The sequence below is a fragment of the Lampetra fluviatilis genome, chromosome 27 (genome assembly GCF_964198595.1).
Source record: "Lampetra fluviatilis chromosome 27, kcLamFluv1.1, whole genome shotgun sequence".
NCBI lineage: Eukaryota > Metazoa > Chordata > Hyperoartia > Petromyzontiformes > Petromyzontidae > Lampetra > Lampetra fluviatilis.
In genome coordinates, this window is record NC_136301.1 from 8,259,864 (window position 1) to 8,275,377 (window position 15,514).

The following is a 15,514-nucleotide window of genomic DNA, read 5'->3' on the forward strand; positions in this document are numbered from 1 at the left end:
ACGAGAATATCAACAAGATCTAAACAACCTTCAACCACGACCAGGATCTTAACAAGATCTCAACAACCTTCAACGACTACCAGGTATCCAACAAGATCTCAACAACCATCAACCAAGACAATCTTCAACCACAACCATAACCTCAACAAGATCTCAATAACTTTCAACCACGATCTCAACAACGTGGCTATCACCACCCCAGCCACAACAACGACGTCAACCATTGTTCCAATCACAACCCCTCTATCCGCACCACCCTAGCCGCAACCGCCAACTTAAATTGACCAAAACGACCCACGATGGACACTCCATCCTCCAGTGCCGCCGCGCCCTCGTCGCCTGCCAGCAGCAACTCGAGCTGGGAGGCACCTCCTCCTCTTCCTCACTGCACACTGGTGCAGGGCTCCTTCTCGTGCCGCGGCTCGGCGCTCAGCTCCGCGCAGAGGGCCGCGTGTTTGGCCACGATGAGCGTCGCCGTGGCGTCCGCCGTCCTGGGCAACCTCCTCGTGGTCGCCTCCGTGTTGCACTTCAGGCGGCTGCAGACTCGCACCAACGCGTTCGCGGCGTCGCTCGCCGTCGCCGACCTCCTGGTGGGTCTCCTGGTCATGCCCTTCAAGATGACGCGCTCGGCCTACGGCTGCTGGTTCTACGGGACGGTCTTCTGCGCGGCGCACACGTGCCTGGACATCGCGCTGTGCACCGCCTCCATCCTGCACCTCGCCTGCATCGCCTTTGACCGGCACGTGGCCGTGTGCGACCCGTTGCGTTACGCGCAGCGGGTAGCGGCGCGCCACGTCACCGCGATGGTCGCTCTCTCGTGGTGCTGCGCAGCCGTCATCTCGGTGGTGACCGTGTCGCTGGGCTGGAACGTGATCGGAGTGCCCGACGAGGTGGTGGCGGCGTCGTGCGCCGACAGCTGCGACTTCCTGCTCGGAGCGCCCTACGCCGTCGGCTCTTCGGTGATCAGCTTCTTCGGGCCCGCGGCCTTTGTGGTAATGGCGTATGCGCAGATCCTGCGGGAGGCGCGCCGGCAGGGGAGAGCCATCGCCTGTGAGCAGCAGAGACACCAGAGGCAACAGGAGAAGCAGCAGCAGCAACAGAATGAAGATCAGCAGCAGGGGCGACAGGAGGATCGGGCTGGAGGAGGACGAGGAGGAGCGAGAAGAGAAATGACGGGAAGTGGAGGAATCGTAGGAAAAAGAGATGAAATTGGAGGACTAGACGAAAGAAGAGGAGGAAGAGCAGAAGGAATAGGAACCGTTGGAAAAATAGGATTGGTACTCGAAGAAGGAAGACCAACAGCAGCAGCAGGAAAATCGACCCGGGCAGTAGGACGGGCGGTGGACGCGAAGAGTGAACGCAACGCCACGAAGACGTTGAGCATCGTGGTGGGCGTCTTCCTCGCCTCGTGGCTTCCCTTCTTCCTCATGAACGTGTCCGACCCTCTCCTCGGCTACTCCATCGACCTACGCGCCTGGGAGGCCGTGACGTGGCTGGGATACGCGAACTCAGCCGCGAACCCCGTCATCTATGGGATGTTTAGCCCGAACTTCAGGGCCGCGTTCAGGGCCATCGCGGCCAGGAGCACTTTCCGGGCCGGCTCGAGAGACGCGCAGCTCGGCTTCTGATGATCATGACCATGATGCTGATGGTCACCATGAGGCTGATGTTCACCATGATGCTGATGATCATCATAATGCTGATGGTCATTATGTTGGTGATTATGATGCTAATGTTCTTGATGATGGTGATGATCATGATGATGCTGATGGTCATCATATTGGTGATCATGATGCTAATGTTCTTGATGATGGTGATGATCATGATGATGCTGTTGTATATTGGGAGTCCGCGTGTTCTCTCTCTCTCCCTGTAGTGGTTGCATGGAAATTATTTCTGTTCCTCCGGTTTTGCCCTCCTCATCACACGCTTAGATTATTAGGCTGTGACTATACATTCCCACGTGTGATGATATGAGCCACTTCGATGATCTATATACAGTGAGGGAAAAAGTATTGGATCCCCTGCTGATTTTGTACGTTTGCCCACTGACAAAGAAATGATCAGTCTATAATTTTAATGGTAGGTTTATTTGAACAATGAGAGACATAATAACAACAACAAAATCCAGAAAAACGCATGTCAAAAATGTTATAAATTGATTTGCATTTTAATGAGGGAAATAAGTATTTGACCCCTCTGCAAAAAATGACTTAGAACTTGGTGGTAAAACCCTTGTTGGCAATCACAGAGGTCAGACGTTTCTTGTAGTTGGCCACCAGGTTTGCACACATCTCAGGAGGGATTTTGTCCCACTCCTCTTTGTAGATCTTCTCCAAGTCATTAAAGTTTCGAGGCTGACGTTTTGCAACTCGAACCTTCAGCTCCCTCCACAGATTTTCTATGGGATTAAGATCTGGAGACTGGCTAGGCCACTCCAGGACCTTAATGTGCTTCTTCTTGAGCCACTCCTTTGTTGCCTTGGCCGTGTGTTTTGGGTCATTGTCATGCTGGAATACCCATCCACGACCCATTTTCAATTCCCTGGCTGAGGGAAGGAGGTTCTCACCCAAGATTTGATGGTACATGGCCCCGTCCATCGTCCCTTTGATGCAGTGAAGTTGTCCTGTCTCCTTAGCAGAAAAACACCCCCAAAGCATGTTTCCACCTCCGTGTTTGACGGTGGGGATGGTGTTCTTGGGGTCATAGGCAGCATTCCTCCTCCTCCAAAGACGGCGAGTTTAGTTGATGCCAAAGAGCTCCATTTTGGTCTCATCTGACCACAACACTTTCACCCAGTTGTCCTCTGAATCATTCAGATGTTCATTGGCAAACTTCAGACAGGCATGTATATGTGCTTTGTTGAGCAAGGGGACCTTGCGGGTACTGCAGGATTTCAGTCCTTCACGGCGTAGTGTGTTACCAACTGTTTTCTTGGTGGCTATGGTCCCAGCTGCCTTGAGATCATTGACAAGATCCTCCCGTGTAGTTCTGGGCTGATTCCTCACCGTTCTCATGATCATTGCAACTCCACGAGGTGAGATCTTGCATGGAGCCCCAGGCCGAGGGAGATTCACAGTTCTTTTGTATTTCTTTCATTTGCGAATAATCGCACCAACTTTTGTCACCTTCTCACCAAGCTGCTTGGCGATGGTCTTGTAGCTCATTCCAGCCTTGTGTAGGTCTAAAATCCTGTCCCTGACATCCTTGGAGAGCTCTTTGGTCTTGGCCATGGTGGAGAGTTTGGAATCTGATTGATTGATTCCTTCTGTGAACAGGTGTCTGTTATACAGGTAACACGCTGAGATTAGGAACACTCCCTTTAAGAGTGTGCTCCTAATCTCAGCTCGTTACCTGTATAAAAGACACCTCGGAGCCAGAAATCTTTCTGATTGAGAGGGGGTCAAATACTTATTTCCCTCATTAAAATGCAAATCAATTTATAAAAATTTTGACATGCGTTTTTTCTGGATTTTGTTGTTGTTATTCTGTCTCCGACTGTTCAAATAAACCTACTATTAAAATTATAGACTGATAATTTCTTTGTCAGTGGGCTAGCGTACAAAATCAGCAGGGGATCAAATACTTTTTTCCCTCACTGTATAGGTTTCACCCTTTCTGGCAATCCTTGTTTGGTGTTTTAACATTTCACCTATTGTTATATTTTGATAATGGCAAGAAAGGTCCCATGTTGTAGCTGCTCACCCCGAGCTATAAATGCCCTGATAGTGCATTGTCTATTTGCTGTTCGCCCTGTGGCATTCTCTGGTCTAACACTTTGAGACTAGGTTGAGAGGCTAGGCTGAAAAGAAAGCTGTCTTTGGTGTGGAACAATCAGTTTCAAAGACAATGCTTATATTATCGGAGCATGTTTTTTGTTTGCATGTCCACCACAAGTACGTGCGGTGAATGCATGTAGGATTCCTTGGGGGGGAAAAAAGGATTATCTTTGGTGTTTTAACATTTTAACAACTGGTTTATTTCCAGAATGGGTCAAACCTATTGTTATATTGTGACTGATGTTGATGAGGCTTTGGATGTCGAAACCGGTCCAGAGTTTTTTTTACTTGAGTTGAAACCAACTAAACTTATGCACTCCGAGGCGTCCGTGTGGCGGTTAATGGGATGTGTAAACATTTTATTGGTACGTGGAGAAACATAGATGTGAAGGAGACGTCGTCTGATCGTGTATTTTGTTCAATAAAATAGTAATATTAAAACAAACTTTTTTAAAAACACGCTTTAATGAAATGTAATGTACGAGTAATGGCAGAACTCCACGACTCAAGGAAGTGGCCCCGAAGCTTGCCATAACGTAAGGGGCCGTGGCCAAATACAGCCAACGTCAGTTGATCGTGGACAATTAGACCCAAGCTGAAACATAACATGTAAAATAGAATGTTGAAAAATAAAAATGATAGAATATAGTATTGTCATCAGTATGACATAAGTATACCAAGTTTGCAGTCGATACCACATTGGTAAGTGGGTTAAAATTGAGTTACAAGATTTAAGGATACAACAACGACAATAACAACGACAACAACAGAGTTAATAAAAAAAAGCGTGTAATCAGATTCGCCCTCGAACTCCGATTCTCTGTGTCACGAAAGTGAAACCATTCCACTCCCATGCTGTCCGCATAGTTAACGAGCCAGAGGGTGGTCCGTATGTCTTGTGACCCCTACATTGAATTCTCTAGAACGTAAACTATCTTTATTTACATAAGGTTGATTTAAAACATAAATGAATATGCAAAGGAACTTTTTTTAAGGGGTCAATTAATTGGGGTTCACGAGACATGTGGACCACCCTGTTGTACAGGAGTTGCTCACGAAGGTAATTTTGTTATCAGCTACATCAATATTCAAACACATATAAATCTTCATCCTCAACTGCATAACCATCGTCGTGCTCACAAATCGTAGTGGAATTATTATCAGCAGCAGCCGCAGCATAATGATGATTTTCACGGTTGGCTACGTACGGTGCAATAGAACTTCGATATCATAGTACATTTCATTACCATCATCAACATCAACTTTATGAATATCCTGGTCATCATCAGGAACATCAGCATCATCAGCATCATCATTGATTTCATTACTATTGTAAAGACAGTGCAGAGCATAGCGGGACAGTAAGGTTCCCCCGGACCATAGTTACTAATGGACGTGCTAATGATGATTGATGGGACGAGCGTTGACAGGGTCACGTGAGGGGGAGCACGGGATCCAATGGCAGGAAAGTGTAATTAGGGCGGTAATTGACAAGAGCAGGTGTGGCGAGGAGAATTCGGTAATAAAGGCGTGGCTGGACCGGGCGAGGATAAGAACCAGCACCAGCCGGAGCTGTGGGCTGTTTGGTGTGGGAAACCGTCGTCGTCGTCGCCTTGGATCGGGTCGTCTCCATCGTCTGTGAGTTGTCTTGAGACTAGAAGCTATGTTGTCTCTGAATAGAGTTGTCTCATTACCCAAGTGTACAGAGTCACTCGCGGTTACTTGTTGAGTTGTCAGTGGACTTTATTCATAATAAATATACAGAAGACAAGATGGCGTCTCTGAGAGCTACATTACACTATCATAACATCAATTTCTATATTATGAACATTGGCAGCGTTATCATGATTGCTATCGCTTAGCGATAAGGGAAATAAGAGGTTGGAAGCAGTGGGGTGGGGGGGGGGATTGGCGTGAGTGGTGATGGGAGTTGGAATAATTCCCCCTTCGCCCCACACTTAGCTCCCCCTCCCTCCTCCTCCCTCTCCTCAAGGCCTCCCCCACGAGGTTGGTAATGGGTGAGTGATAATTGAAGGTGTGACGCTCAGGGATTATGAGTATTGCGAACCAATTAGGAGTTAATTGGTTTGTGTTAGAATACAATTTGGGCTATTTTTATAACTGTGTGTGTATTTATAGGTGTGTGTGTGTGTCAGTGTGTATGTGTAAGGACAGTAAGGAGTCAAGTAGTCTTAAATAATAATTTAAGCAACAGGGACAGGCAGGGTCAAATGAAGCGAGAGAGAGTTTGGGAAAAGGGGCATGGCTGAGTCGAGGGGCGTGGCTGAGCCGTAGGGGAAGATACAAGGCAGCGCGGAGCGGGGCTCAGGGCTGCTGTGGGGATTCAAAGTTGGACCGTCGTAGTTGTCGTCATCTTGGAGTAGATCGACCTGACTGTTTAGGAGCGGGTCGCCTTATCATCTTGGAAGACATACGGGGAGATCTTATACCGTCGCCGTAGCTGCTACTCCATCGGCTCCTATATAGTCAGGCAGCTTTATAGGTGAACGTCGTGTCTCAGTTAGATAAAGTTACCCACTGTCTACCCGTTAACATGTCATCGAGTTGGGCGGACTGTAATAGACAATATATATAAACATACTTGAACAAGACAGTGTCTCTGAGTGCCACATTACAGTGGTGTCAGAAGTGGCCATTATAAAATGCCGAAGAGAGGGAAGCGCGGGAACCCACCTGTAGCATCTTCAGAGGAGGAGGAAGAGGATGACCAAAGTGATCCCCCAAGCAGCCCCGGGAACCGGGGTCCTGGTGACAAACCCCAAGGGTGCGGGAAAGAGAGCACCTGTGACGGAGGTGGTGGCCACCGCTCCGCCCAAGCAACAAGTTTTAAAGAAGTTGCGGGTGCCACCGGCAATGGGGGAGGCGGGAACCCCTCCTCCCCAGCAAAAAGCCACGGAGGGATGGCGGCAGCTGGTGGCGGAGGTAGACCTGCTCCGCTCGACCATCACTCAGCTCGTGGCGGTGATGGGCGCGGCGACATCAAAAGCTGATGCGGCCGAGGACAAGCCGCAGATTTGGCTGGGGATGGAGGAATGGCCACCTGCGGTCGTGGTTCCCGCACTGGGAGCCACGCGGTCATCAGCCACTATTTCGCAGGCGGCAACGCGACCTACGGTCGCCATTTTGTGACCTGCATGGGAAGCAGCGGAGGTGGAGTGCCTTCACTCGCCAATTTGGAGCGGCATACCTCTCTGTCGACTGGACGGAAGAAGAGGCATTGCCAGGATTACCCACGGCTCTTGATGACAATGGCCTAGCAGTGTTCCTGGCCATTTCCGAGGAGAAGATGGCCACGCTCCGGGATGCCTACAAGGAGATGGCTGCAGTGTATGACCCACCATCTACTACATGTGGCAAGTTTCTCCAGCGGAGTCGAGGGGAGGCTGAGACACCTCTTGCCTACCGCGGTGCACTAATGGCACTGGGGCTGGTGGCCTAACCCATGGTTGGATCAAGCGGCGCTCGACTCCCTCATGACGGAGAAGATGTTGGAGCTGGCATCCGAAATGGGAGTCGTGCTGCCGGTGATCTATGAGGACGCGCAGACGTCCTTGTGGGCCGCTAGGTGCCTGCAGGCACACAAAACCCTACGGAAGCAGACACGGTTGGCGGCGTGGACCGGGAAACCTCGGTCGGGGGATGGTTCTGCCGGCCAACCAACTTGGTGGACACGGGTGCCTAGGCTACCATCATATCCGAAGTGATTTTTGAAACGTTGCCCTTTAAGAATCTTTGTGTAACGCCGGTGGGGAAAGTGTGCTTGGCGGCCAATGGGGAGAGTTTGGGAATTGTTGGGCAGGTAGAAACTTGCATCAGATTGGGAGAGATTGAGATGTCAGGGCCAGTATTGATTTCAAAGATGCTGGCTGTGCCCTGCCTATTGAGCAGGATGTCCCTGCAAATTTTTACTGACAAGGGATGTGTTCAGATGCCATCGGGGCGACAAGTGTTTTTCTTGGGTTCCCCGCATCAGCGCGCAGCGCAGAACATCCCGGTTCAGGCTCTGGTGAGGGAATCTCTAGAGATCCTGCCCAGCATGCAAGCATTGGTCCCATTGCGTTATCGCAGGCTTTTGGACCTAGCAGACCCGGAGGCAGGGGTCCTCCTTACCCCATCTAAGGCAGTGAACCGGAGGCTTATGCTAGTCGGGGTGCAATCACTGTTGAGGGGAAATCAAGAACCGTTCCTGCAAGTCCTTAATGTGGGTGTTGGAACAGTGGTGGTTCAGGCCCATGCGATGGCAGCAGGGAGCAAGGCGCTCGAATCCGCCGCAGAAACGGTGGTAAGAGGGGTGGTGCATGCTGTTGAGGCTGACAAGGCATGGATTGATAAACTGTGTGAGGAGAACCATTAGTTGTCCCAGGCGCAGCAGGCTGAGTTGTGATCTCTGTTGCGATAATTTTCGGAGGTGTTCAGTAAAAGAAAATTTGACATCGGCCGCACCTCCTTGCTGCAACACCATATTGACACGTGCATTGCAGCTCCTATTCGACAGAATCCGTATAAGTTGAGCCAGCGGGAAAAATAAAGTGTACAACTGGCGGTGGAGGAAATGTTAGCGGCGGACATTATTTTTCCCTCCCCTAGACCTTGGGGTGCTCCTGTTCTATTGGTAAAGAAAGCCGATGGCACGCTGCGGTTTTGTGTCGACTTCCGGAAATGAAATAAAGTATCAGTCGCGGACGAATACCCGCTCCCGCGAATGGACGACTCCCTGGATGCGTTTTGGCAACTTCCCCTGGATGAGTCATTCAAGCCGAAAACAGCATTCCGTATGCTGCAAGGGTTGTACCACTTTAATTGCTATCCGATGGGCTTACATTCAGCTCCGGCCACTTTTCAATGGTTAATGGAATTAGTTCTAGCAGGCTTGCAGTGGGACTCATGTCTCATTTACCTTGACGATGTTATTGTGTTTGGCCGCACTTATGAGGAGCACTTGCAATGGTTGTGTTCAGTGTTATCTAGGGGGCAGTCATCTAATCCTGAATTCAAACCTGCCAAGTGCCACCTGTTGCAAACATCGGTGCGGTACTATGGCCACATCATGAGTGATTCCGGGATAGCGACAGACCCCGACAAAACGGCGTGTGTGCGTAACTGGCCAACTCCTAAAATGGTGGGGGAGGTGCGCAGTTTTGTCGGGTTCGCGTTCTATTACCGAAGGTTTTTTTGCGACAGTTGCCAAGCCTCTCCATGCTTTGACAGCAAAGGGCCAGAAGTTTAGATGGGAGGAGGGGGAGGAGGCTGCATTTGTTGCATTGCGTGAGTGCCTTACCAACGCACCTCCCCTGGAGTATCCGGATTTTTCCTTGCCTTTCATTTTAGACACATGCTAGTGACACAGGCATAGGGGCTTGTCCTGTCACAGGTTAAAAACGGTATCTAAAGAGTAGTGGCATACAGGCGTCGCGTCTTGTCAACCACAGAGCAGCGTTACTGCATAACCCGTCCCCCAAATTGCACCGGCCGTGACAAGGGCCGGTGGAAATGATAGAAGCTCGGTAGCCACAGTGTGTGCGAGTGCGGATGGGACGTCACCACTGGTTTGTCCACCGGTCGTGCTTAAAACCTTATGTGCATCCCCAGCCAGATAACTCATTTCCAGTGTCTGTGCGGCCGGGGTCTTGTGTGTCTGACAAGTCAGGGCGTTGGCCAAAGTAATCGGATGCCGAGGAAAATGTGTTGTGCCACCCGCAGTTCTCGAGTCGCTAATGTCAGGGGAGCCCCAAAAGTCCTCCACGTACGAGGGACCGCCGGCAGAAGACCTTTCAGGCACTTCCGAGAGAGGCTCTTCAGAGAGGACCGCCGATGAGTCCACCCCTCCCGGGCTTCAGTGCGAACCCCCATTGGCCAGAGAAGGACAGCAACCCACCCGGAATGAAGGACCAGCATTGAGAACTCGATCAAAGTGCTCAACATTCCGTTGACGGATCGCCAGACATTTTGTTGTGTTAAATTGCAATCGGTTGTTCAAAAATGTTCGTGAGTTCTTATAGGGATCGGATGTGTTCACATCGCGCGCGTTGTAGAGGACGCCTTGGTGTTTACCAAGGTGCGGGTGGCCAATCTTAAATTCAAACCGCAGAAGTGTCACCTCTTGCAGACATCGGTTCACTACTTGGGTCACATTGTCAGCGATTCTAGGATAGCCACGGACCCCAACAAAACTGTGTGCGTGTGCACATGGCCAATCCCCATGTCGGTGGGTGAAGTTCGCAGTTTTGTCAGGTCGCGTCATATTACTGCCATTTTGTACCCAAGTTTGCGACAATCACGAAACTGCTGCCCGCTTTCACCGTAAAAGGCCAAAGATTTCGGTGGGGGGAGGAGGAGGTCGCGTTTGTCGCGCTGCGCGACGGCCTCGTTAACGCACCTCCCCTTGGGTACCCCGAATTTATTTTACCATTTGTGATGGAAACAGACGCCAGCGACACCGGAATCGGCGCTGTGCTATTACAGGCGGTAACCAGGGTAGAGAGGATCATTGCTTATGGGAGCCGTGTACTGTCCCCCACAGAGCAGCGTTATTGTGACGCGCCGTGAATTATTGGCTATTATAAATTTCGTACAACATTAGCGTCCGTACCTTTATGATAGACAGTTTGTTGTATGAACGGATAACGAGGCTCTTCAAAATGCGCTGTGGGTTGACCAGCCAGCTCTCCCGCTGGTTGGAAATTTTACAAGATTATTCCTTTCCGGTCACCTACAAGAAAGGTACTTGTCACTGTAATGCGGACGCATTGTCGCGATTTCCGCTGAGGAGCCAAGGTGCGTGTTTGATGGGTGACAGCCAATGTAAACCTGTGGTTGCAGGATTGCCATGCACTGTCGCAGCGTCGGTTGACGTTTCACCATCTGCAGCAACCGTTCCCTGTGACAACCCGATTGGTCTCACGCTCGCGGAATGGGGACGCCTCCAGATGGAGGAAGCCTCCCTCTTAAAATGGTGGCATCGCATCGGAACGAAGGGCGGTAGAAAGGGTCCAGCGGGAATGTCCCTCGTGGTCCTCCGTAATGGGTTGCTGATGAGGTGGGATGAGGAGGTGCAGCGTTATTGCATCGTTGTGCCAACTGCTCTGCGGGGTAGAGTTATGCGGGCAGTCCATGTGCGGTTGATGTACCTTGGGGTGCGGAAAATTTTGACCCTGAACTGCAACTTCTTTTGACCCAGAATGTCAGAGGATGTACACAACATGTTTAAGAGTTGTTTTGAGTGCGCTCACCGAAAGCCAATGCCGAGGCAGGCCCGACTACCGTTGCAATCCATCAAGGTTTCCCGTGTGAACGAGCTCGTTGCTCTTGACATCCTCAGCCCATTTTCCATTACTCCAAAGGGAAACAAATTTTTGCTCGTACCTGTCCCAGTAGCTGGTGGCATGGCCTTTGCCGGATCAGTCAGCCGCATCCATCACGGTCGCATTCTTACACGGCTATGTTTTAGATAAGGGAGCCCCGGAACGTCTCCTTACAGACCAAGGTCGGAATTTTTATTCCAAATTATTAAAGGTGTGCGACTCCCTGTGTACTAAAAAGATCCGGATGTCACCCTACCATCCCGAGAATGACGAGATGGTAGAGTGCTTGCACAGGACTCTGACGTCCATGCTCTGCAAACAGGTCAACGAGGCGCAGTCCGATTGGGATTTGCACGTTCCGTGTGTTCTTGCCGCATACAGAATGGCACCTCACGCCTCAACTGGGTTTGCTCCCTTTTTCCTCATGTATAGGAGGGAATGTGATCCCCCCCATGGAAGTTCAATTGAATATAGATCCAGGCAAAAAGAAGGTCACTGTGCCCATGTCCATGCAGGTTTCAATCAGGCGGCTGACGGAAGCACGGGAGACATCTCGGGGTAATTTAGCCAAACGGCAAGCCGCCAATGAAAAGCTTGCAGCATTCCATGAATTCGGAACCCCATTGAACCCTGGGGACAAGGCATGGCTGCATTGCCCCCGGGTGCCCTGGGCATGTCCCCTAAATTGCACAAGCCATGGCAGGGCCCGGTTGAGGTGATTGAAGTCAGGAGGCCGCAGTGCGTGTGAATCCAGGTCGTTCGCAGGCGTTGGTATGTGCACCTGTCATGGCTGAAACCCTGATGTGTCCCACGAGCCCGGGCGTATGGTTGCAGAGGATGCGCCTTAGGTGGGACTCTTTTGCCGACAGGATCCCAACGCCTGGCCCCCGAGGAACCACCGGCGGCGCCGTCCACAAACGGACCGGGGATGAGGAACGGTCACCATCCGCTTCTGCTTCTTCTTCCCCTTCATCTTCTTCCCGGGAGGGGCCAGACCCGTTAGGCCATTTACAAATCTTGTCCCGCCTGGGGGCCCGGTGACGAGGACCCGTTCCAAAACTGTTCGGTTAAAATAACCTGCCCCTTCCCGTTATTCTATTTATTCCGACGCCGTCTGGCGGGTGGCCGCAGACGCGAGCCGGACTGTGGCTGTCGGTTGATTTGAGGTCCTTCCTGTGCTCGCGGGCTGTGTTGTATCCCTGGGGGGCAGGTTTATTGCCATGCATTTCACGATTGTAAATTGTTCCGGTTATTATTGTTTTTTCGATTCATGGGTGGGATGGAGGTGGTTGTTTTCATTGTCCTGCTACGCGAGGTATGGAGGTCAGCCGAGATGGCTGAAATTCTTTTCACAGGGGGGGGTGATGTAGTGACATTTAATGGGTCACTATGATGCATAGCGCTGGTTGCTGGCAGAGAAGGGGATCTGCAGTTGGAGCAGTCCTGTCTGCCAGCAGGTCATGTGATAAGCCAGACAGAGGGATGTGGGGCAAAGGCGATAGCGGGGGCATGTGAGGTAAAGCCCGGAAACCTTCTAGTAGGTTCTAGAAGAGGGTGTGGCCGAAGGTAGAGCGAGGCAATTGCTGGGTGGATCAAAGGGGACCCCGATCGAAGGTTCGGGGCTGTTGATTGGAGTGGATCCCGTCGTGCTGCTGGAGTCTTCATCACCGTCTTCACCTCCCCGGCGTTGTTAGTCAAGAAGCCTGTTAGCTGTCCTGACCATAGTGTAGTTACCCCATGTACCTGTGAAGGCTGTAATAAATAGAGTTCTTCCTACCACTAGTGTCTCTGAGTGACTCGCTACACAGGTGTAATGACTCACGGACACCTTGTTTTTGTTCTTTATTTATTAGGGCGCGTCGCGCAGATTACGTACTCTCATATCCTACACTACTTAGCTATGACTAGCATACAGTACTGGGTTAGAATAACAACAGATACTTGGGCTAGGATAATTTCAGATACTTGGGCTAGGACAGCACCCAAGCAAAGACCGCATGGAGACAGCGACGGCACGGAGACAGGGACGGCTGGAAGACGATAACGGCGTAGAACCAGTCCATCCCGATCCCAGGGCGGCCCCAAGCTCTCTCAGCCTCCGCCTTATATTCCCCCCTGCGTGGCCTCGCCCCGCCCCCGGCCACGCCCTGTTTCTCGAACTGGCTCAGCCCAACCCAAACATGCCCCCGTGGTTCTCTCCTGTACTTATCCCACGTGACGACCTGGCCACGCACTGTCCCTATCCTCTCATTGTCTCCACTCACGCACGGTCTCTCTATTTCCACGCTGTCCCTACACAGGTATCGTGACCAGCGCCGTAACCTGTTGAACTCACCGATGCGCGCCTTGGGGCGTTGTGGTGCAAGTTGTTGGAGGGTGGGAGGGGGGAAGGGCGAGGGAGGAGGGGGAAAGAGAAGAGTGGAGGGGCCCAACAGTGGGGTGGGAGAGGTTTTAAGGGACTTTAGTGCCCCCCCCCCTGCCCCACCAAACCTCCTTGCCACGCTAATTGGAAGCAACAGGTACTGTTTCCCCACTGGTAATTAGACAAATTATTCCATTAGCAAATATTCTGCACGCACCTCCCCCTACCCCCCATCCCGCTTACCCCTACTCCACACCTCCCTCCTCACTGGAGGTGGAGGGGTCCCTTTGAGGAGGGGGATAATTAATTGGGTCGCGTGGGACTGCTTTGGTTAGGAGGCGTGTGCACTTGTGTGTATGTAGAGATGTGTATGTTTATGTTTACACACGTGTGTGTGTATATATAGATGCGTGATATCTTTGGGTGTGTGTGCAGAGAGAGATGTCATTTTATAAATATATTATAAATATGATTATTATTTTCATTTTCACGTTATGTTTTTGGTTGATATGCTGTTGCGTGTGTATGTGTGACGTGTGTGTGTGTATTTTGGTATGCGGTAACGGAGTGGTTAGTGCCCTGAGCGCACTCGTGTGAACAGCCTATTAAAGGCTATCCGGGGGATCTTTGTCTTTTGTATATAGGTGCAGGTACTATGTGTATAAATAGCGGTGTGTAGGAGTGCGTTGGGATCACAAAGCAATGCAGGTAAGTACGTTGCAAATACTGACACGTACAAAGACGCCCACTCGTAGAGACTATCACATATTGTTGGGGCAAGTGCTGTTAGCGAGGACCTATTATGGCTGGCACATCGCATGAGTGGGTGGTCTAGCCAACACTACGCTCGGCCGCCTTTGTCTCCCCAGTGCAGACGGTCACATACTACAGCAGGTGCTAATTTAAAGGCTGAGCCGACATAAGGGAGACCCAGAACCAGTCGGATAGTCACTGAAGCTGGTTGTGAGAGAGAATCAAACTTGGGTCGACGTTTGTCCTAACGCAGTGCGCTAACCACGACGCCACCGCTCCCAACTACAACAAAGACAACTATCCCCGTAGAGCCTTTCAGAGACTGTTGGGGCAAGTGCTAGTAGTGAGAATTACCTATGAAGGCCGGAATGGCACACGAGGGTGTGGGTGGCCAGCACCACGCTGGCCGCCTTATAAACGCTAACATACATCATGATCGTCAACCATGCTGAATCCACTGCTGGATGAAGGCCTCCCGAAGGCGCCCCTACAGCCTCTCGCGATCGTGCAATTTATGATTAATCCCCCCAGAACATGCACACGAGCGGATTGCATAGCTCCATCCCCTCGGTAGACGCCCTCTGGAACACGTTCCATTCCTTGACTGCCGCTCCATCCTACTGGAGATCTGTGAAAAAAAGCTTCTTAGCTCATCGGATTCCTCCAGTGTAAATAAATATTCTGATTCTGATCATTGTTCTAGGTCACCGTCCATCATCCCCGTGTAGCAAGCGCCCGTCAGGGTGTTGCTCTTCTCTTCATTAACACCCCCTACCGCGCTCGCTAACCAGATGCTCTCTCCACCTCCTGCACCTCTTCTCCATCCCTGATGTGACAAGGTTCCAGCCACGACCAGAATCTCAACAAGATCTCAACAGCCTTCAAACACTACCAGGATCCAACAAGATCTCAACAACCATCAACCACGACCAGGATCTTAACAAGATCTCAACAACCTTCAACCACTACAGGATCCCAACAAGATCTCAACAACCTTCAACCACGACCAGCTACCCAACAAGATCTCAACAACCTTAAACCACGACCAGGATCCTAACAAGATCTCAACAACCTTCAACCACGACCAGGTACCTAACAAAATCCCAACAACCTTCAACCACGACAACCTTCAACCACAACCTCAACAAGATCTCAATAACCTTCAACCACGATCTCAACAAAGTGGCTATCACCACCCCAGCCACAACCACGACGTCTAGCATTGCTCCAACCACAACCCCTCTATCCGCACAACTCTAGCCGCAACCGCCAACTCAACTTGACCAAAACAACCCACG

At 50.9% G+C, this 15,514-nt stretch overlaps 1 protein-coding gene across 1 annotated transcript; it reads left to right on the forward strand.

Annotated features, from left to right (window-relative positions):
• Positions 1 to 299: 299 nt before the first annotated feature.
• On the forward strand, positions 300 to 1,628 carry LOC144942545 (trace amine-associated receptor 365-like). The gene has a single exon (XM_078869404.1). It carries the CDS (start codon positions 300 to 302, stop codon positions 1,626 to 1,628), a length of 1,329 nt encoding a protein of 442 aa, XP_078725530.1.
• The last annotated feature ends 13,886 nt before the right edge of the window (positions 1,629 to 15,514 follow it).

Coding starts and splice junctions, on each gene's coding strand:
- LOC144942545 (XM_078869404.1), top strand. CDS start 300: ATGGACACTCCATCCTCCAGTGCCGCCGCGCCCTCGTCGCCTGCCAGC.